This window comes from Mirounga angustirostris, unplaced genomic scaffold (genome assembly GCF_029215605.1).
Source record: "Mirounga angustirostris isolate CCGP_5_RB_7025 unplaced genomic scaffold, mMirAng1.0.hap1 SCAF_10, whole genome shotgun sequence".
Taxonomy (NCBI): Eukaryota; Metazoa; Chordata; class Mammalia; order Carnivora; family Phocidae; genus Mirounga; species Mirounga angustirostris.
The window spans coordinates 19,432,361-19,444,990 of NW_026991718.1; the positions used below are offsets into that span (position 1 = coordinate 19,432,361).

Below are 12,630 nucleotides of genomic sequence, written 5' to 3' on the forward strand. Positions count from 1 at the left end.
AAAATTAGTGAACTTGAAGATACAACAGTGGACACTGTACAAAACGAAATCAGAAAAAGACTGAAAAGATGGCAGATTTACTCCAAATTGATCTTATAATTCAAAGCAATCAAAATGTCAGTGTGCTTTTTGGAGAAATTGACAAGCTTCTCCTAAAACTTCTATGGAAATGCAAAAATTTATATGGAAATTTATATGGAAATGCAAAAAAAAAAAAACTGTAGCCAAGACAGCTTTGAAAAAGAAAAGCCAAGTTGGATGACTGTCGTTTCAAAAATTACCATAAAGTCACGTCAATCAAGACAATATAGTATTAGTACAGGTGTGGACATACGGACCACTGCAACAACCTAAAAATCCAGAAGTAAATTGTTAATATTATGGCCATTTGATTTTTAACACAATTATATCAATAGCTGCTAATAAACATCATTCTGCAAAGAAAGGAACAAACTACCAATAAATTCTACAGAATGGTCGAACCTCAGAAACATTATCTAAGTGAAAGAAGCCAGACCCAAAAGATCTCATATGATTACATTTATATGAAATTGCCCCCAAAAGGCACACTTAAGGAGACAGAAAGCAGATCCATGGTTGCCTGAGGCTAGGGGTAGGAGAGAGGATTGACTGCAGACAAGCACAGGGAGACATGCGGGGGATGGAAATGCCCAAACTGCACTGTGCTAATTTAGAGCACAGCTCTATAAATGGACTAAAAAATCATTGAGTTGTGCAGTTCGGTGGGTGAATTTGAGGCTGTGTAGATGATATCTCAGTAAAGCTTAAAGAAAAAGGACAGGGAAAGAAAGAAGAACCCACAGAGATGACTGAGGCATGGACAACAAAACTCTTCTCATTTTTCATTTCACACAGGTGTTTGCCTTGCCTTTTTCTAACTTATTTTATTATGCAAGTAATCTGTCGTATATGTTCATGTATGTTTTTTACACTTAAAAATCCATGTAAGCAAAAAGAATAGAAAAAAATTATACATAATCCTGGTACCCAAATCAATATGTTAATGAATAGAAGGCATTCTTCCAAACTTATGTTTACTTTTCTGTCTGTTTATACTGAAATTTCCTGCCTTATTTTGAAGAGACTGAAATGTTTTCCCTACTCTATTGAATAGGCTATTTCTAACTATATTATGACAGAGCCTCGTGGGGGCGGGGTGGTTCTCTTTTATGGGAATAATAAATTTATAGTGTATTCACATAAATTAATTTGTGTCAATTTGCAGGAATGGTTCCCCAAGGTGAGGCCAACTTTGCTCCATCTCTGAGCCCGGGGAGCTCCATGGTGCCGATGCCAATTCCTCCTCCTCAGAGCTCTCTGCTCCAGCCAACTCCACCCTCTTCTGGGTACCAGTCACCAGACATGAAGGCCTGGCAGCAAGGTGCAATGGGAAACAACAAGTAAGTAAGTTTTTATATATGAGCATCCCTGATCCCTGCAGCACATAAGAACAGTCATGCCTTCACAATCAAAATGGAAGAGTATTGGCTACTGGCATTTGCAAGTTGATGGAACTGAATTTTATGTGATAGCAAAGAGAAATAATGACTTCTAAATCCTTTAAGTTTCAAGTTATTTTTAAGGTAAATTTGTATGTGTACAGTGCAGGAAAGTGATCTAGTAGCCCCCAACCTTCCCATCCCACCGCCAGCATATCTGAAGAACTTGATCAACTCCTGTGTGTAGCAGAGCTTCCCTGGAACAGATACAGAAATGGGTGATTAAAAAAAAAAAAAAGTGTTCTTTATAAACACACTTAAAAATCCTAAAAATTTAAAGCAAGAATGGCTAAATATCAGAATTCACTAGGGCCTGAACAGCATGTTTGAAAGCAACAGCAGAGGTTTTAAGACTTCTCAGGCTGTTCTGCCTCAGCCAGCTTTTTGAATCTCTAGAATTTCAGTGGCCTCATCTTGCCCATTCTGCTTAGAATTATCTCACTAATGTCATTTTCCCCCCAAATCCTGGCTGCTGAACTTTTCACACTTCACTTGAGTTTTATAAGGCTTTTAATTAGGTTGTGTCTTGGTTCTAAATGACAGGGAAGCCGTTTGATCTGACAACATAATAAGTAAGGCAGTTAAAGTTGAAAACTTAAGACCATATTCTCCTAAAGTTCACTGAAAGGTGAGAGGAAATCTTCCCATTAGAGAACTGTGTAGCTCTCAGTGAGGACCGTGTGTAAATTAGGTAGAAATGAAACTGTCTATATGACATGCAAGAAGAATTTAGTCTCCTAATATGTTCTAATCCCAGCTTCCTAAATTCACTTTAGATTCCACGGTCCATGATTATCGTTATTGCCTTAGAGACACTCTCCACTCCCTTGCCCAGCTCTCCCTCTGTTGCACTTGGTCCTGGTAGCAAAACGCTCCCTAATGAAATCCAGCTAAACTCTAGCTCCATACCTGCATCTAAGCATTTAAATGTGTCTTGGAAAAAACACAGTCCTCCTGACAGGTCTGCTCCCCTTTACAGTTAAATTCTCTAAAAGACTCTAACGATTATTCTCTTTCTCTTGTTGACCAGTCAGGCTTTCATCCCTACCACTTTACCAGAAGTAGTCTTGTCAAGGTCATCAGTGTCCTCTACAATGCCAAATGCGGTGATTGTTGGTAGCATTTGACATATTTGAGCATTTATTCTTTCTTGAAGCTTATTCTTCATTTAGTTTCGGGAACAACTTTCTCTCTTGAGAAAGGTAACTCTCATCCTGTCTCTTAGTGTCCTCTGCTGGATCTTCCTCATCTCCCTGAGCTCCATTTGAGGGCCTCAGAGCTAATTCTGTCTACTTGCTCCCTTGGTTATGCTGTCTACTTTACAGCTATAAATGCCTATCCCGATGTGTATGACTCCCCAGTTTAAATCTCCAGCCCAGGGACGCCTGGGTGGCTTAGTCAGTTAAGCGTCTGCCTTCAACTCAGGTCATGATCCCAGGGTCTTGGGATCAAGTCCCTCATTGGGCATCTTGTTCGGCGGGGAGCCTGCTTCTCCCTCTGCCTGCCGCTCTCCCTGCTTGTGTGCACTCTCTCTCTCTTTCTCTCGGACAAATAAATAAAATCTTTAAAAAAATAAAAGAAAATAAAGTCTGTAAATCTCCAGCCCAGACTTCTCGCCTGAACACCATACTGTACGTACAACTGCCTAATCGACATCCCACTCAGAAGTCTAATTAGGCATTTCAAGCTTAACCTGATAAAATCTGAAGGGGTATTCTCCCCCAAAACCTGCTCCTCTCCTACTTTTGAACAACGGTGAACAACAACTTCATTCTTCCAGTTATTCAGAAGAAAACCTCTGTCTCCTCTCATATCCCACATCAGACAGCCCATCAGCAAATCCTGTCAGCTTCTTAGCAGCTCTCACTTCTTCCCTGCCCCATTTGGATATTTTAGTGCCAGCCACCATCATCTTTTTCCTGGTCTGTTGAAGGAGCCTCCCGTCTCCTTGCTTCCACCTTGCTCCTCTGCAGTGTAATCTCCACGTGGAAGTCAGAGTGATGCTTTTCAAACGTGAGCAGTATGGCAGTCCTTCACTCACAACTCACTAACTGACTCAGAATGGAGTATAGGGCCTGTGAAGCCCACATAATCTTGTTCCTGGGTCCCTTTCTGACCTCAGCTGCTATTCCCATCACTCAGTCTGCACACTGGTGTCTGTTTATTCTTCTGTTCCTCACATGTGCCAAGTACATTGCAAACTCAGGGCCTTTGCGTTTTTAAATCCCTCTGTCGGAATGTTCTCCTCACTGTAGCCACATGGTTTGCTCTCACACTTCAAGTCTCTCCTTAAATGTCACCTTATTAGACATAGATATTAAATGTCACCATATTAAACTTCCCTGACCATCATTTCTAAAACAACAGCAGTTTCCACCCCCTCATCCCTTTTTTCCCTTCTGTATTTCTCTTCATAGTCCTTACCACCTGACATATTGTGTGTTAGTCCGTTTGTTTGTGGTCTGTCTCCTCCAACTAGAATATAATCATCCTAAGAGCAAGACTTTGTTTTTGTTTACTTGGGTATGTCCATCCTTTAGAACAGGTGAGCACTTAATGTACATCTGTTGAGTGAATGAGTACAAAAATTCCCTGTCCTACCTCAGTCACTTCTTGGGTTCAGATTCAAATGTGGGCTTTAGTTTTTGTTGTACTTTGTTTGTGTAAACTTTGACTTCGCCAAATCATTTGAAAAAGAAAATAGTTGTCACCAAGTCTCCAAGCACTCACACTTGCTTACTTGCTTCATTAGTCAACACAGGCAACATGCATTTTGTGGCAAGCTACCATAGGGAACTGGGTCCAACTGCCCTTGCTGTCAAGTTACCAAGAGTCCAGTTGGTGACAGCAGTAAACGGAGAGAAGTAACACGTGAAACAAAGAATCATTTAGTAGAATGATGGAATAGAGTTCAGAGACTGTGTAATGTAATTCTTTTTCATGATCTCTCCGGTGGCAAGAAAAATAAAGGGTTAAACCAAACCTCTTTGTCCTGGAACAGTGCACATTTGTAATACTAGTTGCTAGGGAGTCTGAGCGCTTATTAGCATTTTAAAGGCTAGGAAAGCCTGTTGTTTAACCCTTTGTTTTTAGACTTACATGACCTGGAGCACCTCCCTGCTTGTTAATACCTCTAATACCTATGGAAGCCACTTCAGGCGGAAGTCTTCATCCTTACCTTCCCCCTCCCCACCATGATTTAGGGGCTTCCAAATACCTGGTGCTAGTGTAAGAAACTGTAGTAACTGCTATGGGGCTACCAAGAAAGCAGAGGGAGGGAGAATTTCTTTGCACATTGGGCCTAAGGTGCCGGTGAACCCCATGGTCCCTTCTGAGACCTAGAACAGTGATTGATGCTGCAGAGGGCTTGGTCTTCTTCCCATAATGGAAGAAACTAAAATGGAACTATTGGCAAGAGCAGTTTGAATGAACTTAAGCTAATATAAGTCCCAAGAATAAATGTGAAAAGAAATTAAATCCTAAACTTTTTTCACTGAGTATGACATCATTGCAGTCCTTGAAGCTTCTGCATGCATTAACTTAACATAGCCCTGAGTTGAGCCTCCACAGTGGGGATTTATGGATCAGTTGACAAATGAGCATTGTCTGGGGCAGAAATGTTCTCATTAGAAAATGGGCAGCCAACTAATAGGTTTTTCCTCACCTTTAGTTGTGGGGACACTGCCTCACGAGCATACACACTGTACAGACATTAATGGTTCAAAGATGTATTATTGACCATTTCCTAGGCATATAATTTTCTTTGAGCATTTGTGTTTTATAATTACTTGGGGAAAATTTGCTGCTTTTCTTCAGACATGATGAATAGGCTGTTTCTCAGTCTGTTAATTTTAGCATGATTACCTTAATCTACCAGAAACTATAAATGTCAGTACATCCTGTTTACCTCCCAGGAGCTAGCAAGGAATAGATAAGTCACTGATGGGGTAAATAATTTTTAGAAATCAAATTCTCCAGAATTAACATTAAAATAGGTAGAATTCTATCAGTAGTTTATTGTTTAACAACTGCTAATCTTAAAACATTTGGTGTTTTGTAGAACTTATAAAAGACACAATTCATATCATTTTCCTTTAGATGTGTATATCTGTATCATATAGAATTTGGGAGTTCAGATACAAAGTTTCAAGTTGTATTTACTTGGAGGTTATTCCATACTGTTCTACCTACTAAGAGAAACAGTCCAAACTATAACAATGGTCCAGAATGAGGCCATAAAGAAGGAAGTTTGTAAAACAAGCCCTCTGAAAAACATAATTGCCCTTGCATTTTGCTTCTGGAAAAGACATAAAGCCACCTTCTGGCCTGAGAAGACCTTTGGAGTCTTTATAAACATTACATTTGCCAAATAAAAATATCTGGTTATATTCCTCTTAGTTACAGCATAGTGAAAGCAACCAGAAGCTGAATCCTTGAGAAGCGACAGCAAGCTCTAGAACATTGAATAAAGGCCCTTGAGTCTTAATGTGCATAAATAGTTAGAAATGCGACTTTCTGTGCCCACCCTCAGAAACTGATTCACTAGGGCTGGAGTAAGGCCTGGGAGTCCCAGTTCTCAACGAGTCCCAGGGAATTCTCTTCATATGGTCTCTGGACTTCCCTTAGAAAAACATTGGTGTAGATACCAGAAAATCTATAAATAAGAAGCAATCCAAACCTCATCAGTTGACAGCACTGAGTAATAATAACCCATGTCCGTAATTCACTCATTCACCAGATATTTACTGAGTGCTTGCCACGTGTCACTTATTCCTAGAGACAAGGAATGAGTGGAACAAGATAGTACTGTTCACCTTAAGTATTAAGTCTAAGAAGATGTATAAGCAATCACAGTATAAGAATGCCATCTTTGAATCATTGATTCCTTTGTTAATTCATTCAGTGAACATTTATTGAGCATTGATATATAGCCCAGGCATTTTGCTTAAATAGAACATTCTTGGTTTATGAAGATAAAATAGTATAATAAATTTTAGAATGATTTTGATTGTTAAATGAGTATAGTACAGTTATCTGGAAGATGTACTTATGTGGAAAAGTTTCTTAATTATTCAGCTAATTGGAACTTAACAACTCTGATACCAGGCCAGATAATTGTAACTTAAAACGAGCTCTTTGTAGTATTAAATCCTTTGGGCAGAGTTCAAAATTCCTCTGAATTACACTCAATTTCTATATATTGTAATAAGATAAAGTCTTAACACGTAGTTTAAAAATGTAAAATCTTTTCTTTGGAATTGTATCTAATACTCAAGAAACAGAGTTCAGTCACATTGCCCCCGTGTTCACGATCTGTGGATGTAATTGGGATTGTTTTTGAGTTAACAGTGTGTTCAGTCAAGCTGTCCAGAACCAGCCCACGCCTGCGCAGCCGGGCGTGTACAACAACATGAGCATCACCGTGTCCATGGCAGGTGGAAACACAAATGTTCAGAACATAAACCCAATGATGGGCCAGATGCAGATGAGCTCTTTGCAGATGCCAGGAATGAACACTGTGTGCCCCGAGCAGGTAAGTGACACAGCTGGCACACTTGCTGCCCACCCCCCAGACCACACCACAGGTCATTCCTCCGGGGAAAATCAGGTATGTTCAGTTACTCATCAAAAATAACCACACCGTCCAGTGATGCGTGTCAGTTATTTCTCAATAAACTAGGGGGAAAAGATGCACTTCTTTATGATTTCCCACTATCTTTTGATAATTACTACCTCTTAGATATCCGATGGAAATTTTGACAGACCTTGTAAGATTTTAATCTCAAGAGATTTTATTGTTTTAGATTTTTTTTTTTTTAAGATTTTATTTATTTGAGAGAGAGAGAATGAGAGAGAGGAGGGTCAGAGGGAGAAGCAGACCCCCTGCTGAGCAGGGAGCCCGATGCGGGACTCGATCCAGGGACTCCAGGATCATGACCTGAGCCGAAGGCAGTCGCTTAACCAACTGAGCCACCCAGGCGCCCTTGTTTTAGATTTATTATAAAATGATACAGGGGCACCTGGGGGGCTCAGTCAGTTAAGCATCCGACTCTTGATCTCGGCTCGGGTCTGGATCTCAGGGTCATGAATCCAGGCCCTGAATTCAGGCCCTGAGTTGGGCTCCACGCTGGGCATGGAGCCTACTTAAAAATAAATAAATAAAATAAAATAAAATGATACATATAATACATTGGCTTGTAACTTACCCCTTTATATTCTGAACACATTTTCTTCACTTTTCCCTTTCATTTCAGCAAACATTTATTCAGTACTTACTATATACAAAGATAGCTCTGTGGGAGATAATAGTAACAAGTTGGGGAGACACAACATAAACAAAGGATCAGTTGACTAATAGGACAAAACCGCTGCCTAAGAGACAGACCTCCATGGGACCGTACATTTTATATCAGATTAGGGGTATGTGCAATTCACTACTGAGGGTCTGAAGGAAAAGCCGCGTGATTAGGAAAGGCTTCTTGGCAGGTTTGCCTGAAGAAAGAGAATAGAAAAAAACATTCAGGACTGGTTGCCACAGCATAACCTAGGCAAGGGACAGAGGTTGAAAAGTCTCATGGATGTTAAGGGGACCTTGATACTATATTTAAAGCAGAATTTACGTGGTAAGCTTTTTGGGGACGTTGCAAGCCATCTAAATGTTTTAGAGTTTATCCTGGAGCCTCCTGAAGATTTTTAAGGATGGAATGACTAAATTCAAAATTATATTTAAGAAGATCATTGGAGTACCTCCCTGTAGTTACTGTTCTCATTTTGAGCAACGACAAAGTAGACTGTGCTCATGTAGCCATAATTTATAACGTCTTAAAAACATGTAGACTCTGATTACCTTTTCTGTGGGATGCCTTTTTGATGTGAATTTTTTTAGAAAACTTTCTGTTCCCCAGATATTATGTAATAAGTCCCTAAGGAGTTTAGCAGGGAAAAAAATCAACAACTTAGTGATTCATTTCTTATAGCAAAATAGAAGACCTAAATAGTATTGTCTGTTGTCCTTGTTCTTATTATTCAGTTATTAGAATTTTTCACTACCTCCAGCAGATTAAAATAATAAAAAATATAATGAGTTAGGTAAAAGAATATTACACTTAAAGCGTAGTTCTTTTTTTTTTTTTTTTAAGATTTATTTATTTATTTATTCATGAGAGGCAGAGAGAGGCAGAGGGAGAAGCAGGCTCCCAAGGAGCAGGGAGCCCGATGTGGGACTCGATCCCAGGACCCTGGGATCATGACCTGAGCCGAAGGCAGACGTTTAACCATCTGAGCCACCCAGGTGCCCCCCTAAAGCGTAGTTCTTATTTAGTTGGGTCTTGCTTTCTTATTCAGTTCGACAACCTGCACCCTTTATTTGGAGTGGTTAGCTCACTGACATTTAATGTGATTCTTGATATGGTTGACTTGAAATATCTCATCTTTTTTGGGTTTTTTTTGTTCCATCTCTTGCCTTTCTTTGTTTAATTGAGCATTTTAATGCATTTTATCTCCTTTGATGGCTTATTAACTATATATAACTCCATTTAGTTATTTTAGTGGTTGCTTCAGAGTTATAGCATACATCTTTAACTTATTGTCACATACCTTCAAGTGCTATGATAATCATCTCGTGTATAAAAACCTCACAGCTGGGCGCCTGGGTGGCTCAGTTCGTTAAGCGACTGCCTTCGGCTCAGGTCATGATCCTGGAGTCCCGGGATCGAGTCCCGCATCGGGCTCCCTGCTCAGCAGGGAGTCTGCTTCTCCCTCTGACCTTCCCCCCTCTCATGTACTCTCTGTCTCTCTCATTCTCTCTGTCTCAAATAAATAAATAAAATCTTTAAAAAAAAAAAAACCTCACAGCTGTTTACTTCCATTTCTCCCATCCTGTGCTGTTACCATACATGTCTACTTAGGTCATATACCCCACGTACTTTTACTTTAAACAATTACATATTTTTTTTAATTTTAAGAATGTATGATGACTAACATAACGTAATAAAATAAAATTAAAAATAAGTAAGACAAAACAAAACAAAAAAGAACGTTTATATTTACCTGTGTAGTGATTTACAGTGGTCTTCATTCCTTTGTGTAGATCCAAAGTTCCAGCTTGGTATCATTTTCCTTCTGCCTGAAGGTCTTCATTTAGCATTTCTTATAGTTTGCCGCTGCTAATTCTTTCAGCTTTTGTATGTCTAAAAAAGTTTTTGTTTCCCCTTCATCTTTGAAAGAGTTTTTTCCCTGAATTTTAGGTTGACTTTAGTTTTAGCTTTCAGTACTTGAGAGAGATTGCGCCGCTGTAGTATTTCTGATGTGTTATCTGCTGGCATTTTCTTTGTTCCTCTGTACATGATTGATTTTTCTCCCACTCTGGCTGCTTTTAAAAACGATTATTCTCTTTGTCACTGGTTTTAAATAATCTGATTACAATATGCCTTAGTGATTGTTTTCATGGTTCTTATGCTTGGAGTTCAGTGAGCTTCTTGATTTATGAATATATAATTTTCATCAAATTTGGAAAACTATTGACCATTGTTTCTTCAGATATTTTTTCTGTCACCACCCACCTCCTTTCCTTCAGAGACTCTTAATTACACACGCACATACATATTATTATATTATATTATATTATATTATATTATATTATATTATATTATATTATATTATATATACATAGTTGGCCACTTGAACTTGTCCCACAGCTCACTGATTCTCTGGGTTTGTGGATTTTGGGGGGAGGGGTACAAGGTCAGTTGGTTTTTTTCTCTGTGTGTTTCATTTCGGATAGTTTCTATTGCTGTAGCTTTAAGTTCACTAATCTTTTTCTTTTCTTTTTTTTTTTTTTTGCAATGTCTGTTCTGTTAATTTCACCCAGTATATTTTTCATCTCAGGTATTCCGCTTTCCTCTCCAGAAGTTCAGTGCAGACCTCTTTTATATCTTCTGTACCTCTAACACGTTTAGCCTTTCCTCTTATCTTCTTGAACATCCAGAATATGGTTCTTGTAATAACTGTCTTAATATTCGTGTGTGTCAGTTCTATCATCTGCATCATTTTGGGGTTGGTTTCAATTGATTGACTTTTCATTATAGGTCATATTTTTCTGCTAATTTGCATGACTTGGTAATCTTTTATTGGGTGCCAAACATGTGAATTTTACCTTGGTGATATTCCTACATTCTTGAGCTTTATTCTGGGAAATGGTTCAGTTACTTGAAACAGTTTGATCCTTTCAGGTCTTGCTTTTTTGTTTAGTAGGACCAGAGCAGTATTTAGTATAGGGATCATTTTACTTTACTACTGAGGCAAAGCCTTTCTAATATGCTGCCTGATACTATATGAATTTCGATGTTTTCCACTGTGGCTGGTTGGATCAGGACCTATTCCCAGCTCTGTGTGAGCTTTGGGAATTATTCCATCAGCAGCTTTTCCGGTGACTCTTTCCTCTGCTTTGGGTAGTTCCCTAAAATCCATTAGCAGATCAGTACTAAGTTGCAGACTTGAGGGGACCCTCTGCAGCTCTTCAGAGCTTTCTCTCTGCATAGCTCCCTCTCCTCTGATATTCTGCCCTGTGAATTCCAGCTGCCTTGACCATCTCAGACATCCAGCTGCATCATCTCAGCTCAGGGAGCCTGCAGGGCTCTGCCAGGGTTTCCTGTTCCCACTCTGGCTGCAGCCTGGAAATTCTCTGGAGACAGTAGGCTGAGGCAATTGTAGGACTCACCTCAGTTGTTTCCTAGCTCTTAGGGATCACTCTTCTTCATTGGGTTTGTCCAATGTCTTGAGTGCCTTCGTTTCATATATTTTATCCAATTTTTTCATTGATTCAGGCAGAAGATATACCTGATTGCTATTACTAAATCTTGGCAAGAAATAAAAGTTGTTTGTTGATTAACTTTTGTGTGTGTGAATTTAACTTTTTATTGAAGTATCATATAAGAGTATACAGAAAAATATACAACTCCATGAATTTTCACAAACTGAACACATCTTTAAAGCTACCATTCAGATCAAGAAACAAAACATTATCAACGGTACCCCCGAGGTTCTCTTCATGCTCCCTTCCGCATCCCTCTTCACCCTTGCAAAGGGAACCACTGTCCTGACTTATAACAACACAGTCAATTGCTAAGCTTTTTATTTCTGCTGCACCCCTATTTTCTGTCAGTGAGATTATTTTTCATTGAAGAATTTGGTCTTCAACTTAAACAACTAGCTCGTAATTTGGTCTTGTACTTATCTTTAATAGATAAATGATCCAGCACTGAGACACACAGGCCTCTACTGCAACCAGCTCTCATCCACTGACCTTCTCAAAACAGAAACAGATGGAACCCAGGTCAGTAAGAAAATTTAAAACCCAGAGCTGCCAAATGTACTCTAGATACACAGGAAACTTTGTTTTAGCATCGTGGTTAAGAGCCTGACCTTGGGAGTCAGACCTGGGTGTGAGTCCTGGCTCTGCTCTTCTTAGCTGTGTCCTCCTGGACATGTTAGGGAACTTTCCTGAGCTGCTACTTAACCAAGAGAACTAATAAGATACCTGCTAATAGGATTGTTGAGAGGGTTAAATGTGAGAAGTTTTCAAAAGGTTTAATCCAGTGGTAAAACAGGATAAAGGGATCACAAATGGTGGCCACTAATTGTTATATAGTAAAGAAGCACAGTTCTGAAACTCATGTGTAATCAAAGTACCTCAAGAGATCTCAGTAAATTCAGACAAAATAGAGCATCTGCTGTTACTCTGCCTCCTTTTAGAAGTTTGTTTCAAAACAAAACAGATAGCAAGGCTGGCCACTTTCCTATATTAACCTAAATTTAGAGATTTGGGATGTTTGAGTTCACTTCAGTAACTTTGATTTAGTCTTTAGTCTCTTAATAAATATATATTTTTAAGATACTTTACAGGCATTAGGGTAAGGTGGAGATACAAAGAAACATGAGACATGTTTGCCCTCCAGGTGAACTGTGGGGAGAAGTGAGGAAGGGAAGTTTCATTTGTGAAATGCTTATAATTTGCCCAGCACTGTGCTAAGCACTGTGCTTTATCTCACGCAAGCCTCACTACGACCCTATGAAGGAAGTAGTATTCACAGAAGGAAGTAGGTTTTGTTCA

The 12,630-nt window shown here is 39.2% G+C and overlaps 1 protein-coding gene across 14 annotated transcripts in view; it reads left to right on the forward strand.

Moving 5' to 3' along the window:
* Positions 1-12,630, forward strand: part of NCOA1 (nuclear receptor coactivator 1) — a 238,050-nt gene that overhangs the window by 219,844 nt on the left and 5,576 nt on the right. For all 14 annotated transcript variants that reach the window (XM_045884197.3, XM_045884189.3, XM_054509635.2 and 11 more), the window contains 3 exons: positions 1,247-1,421; positions 6,870-7,053; positions 11,764-11,853. In XM_045884197.3, coding sequence (XP_045740153.1) covers positions 1,247-1,421; positions 6,870-7,053; positions 11,764-11,853 — 449 coding nt within the window. The remainder of the gene's footprint in view (positions 1-1,246; positions 1,422-6,869; positions 7,054-11,763; positions 11,854-12,630) is intronic.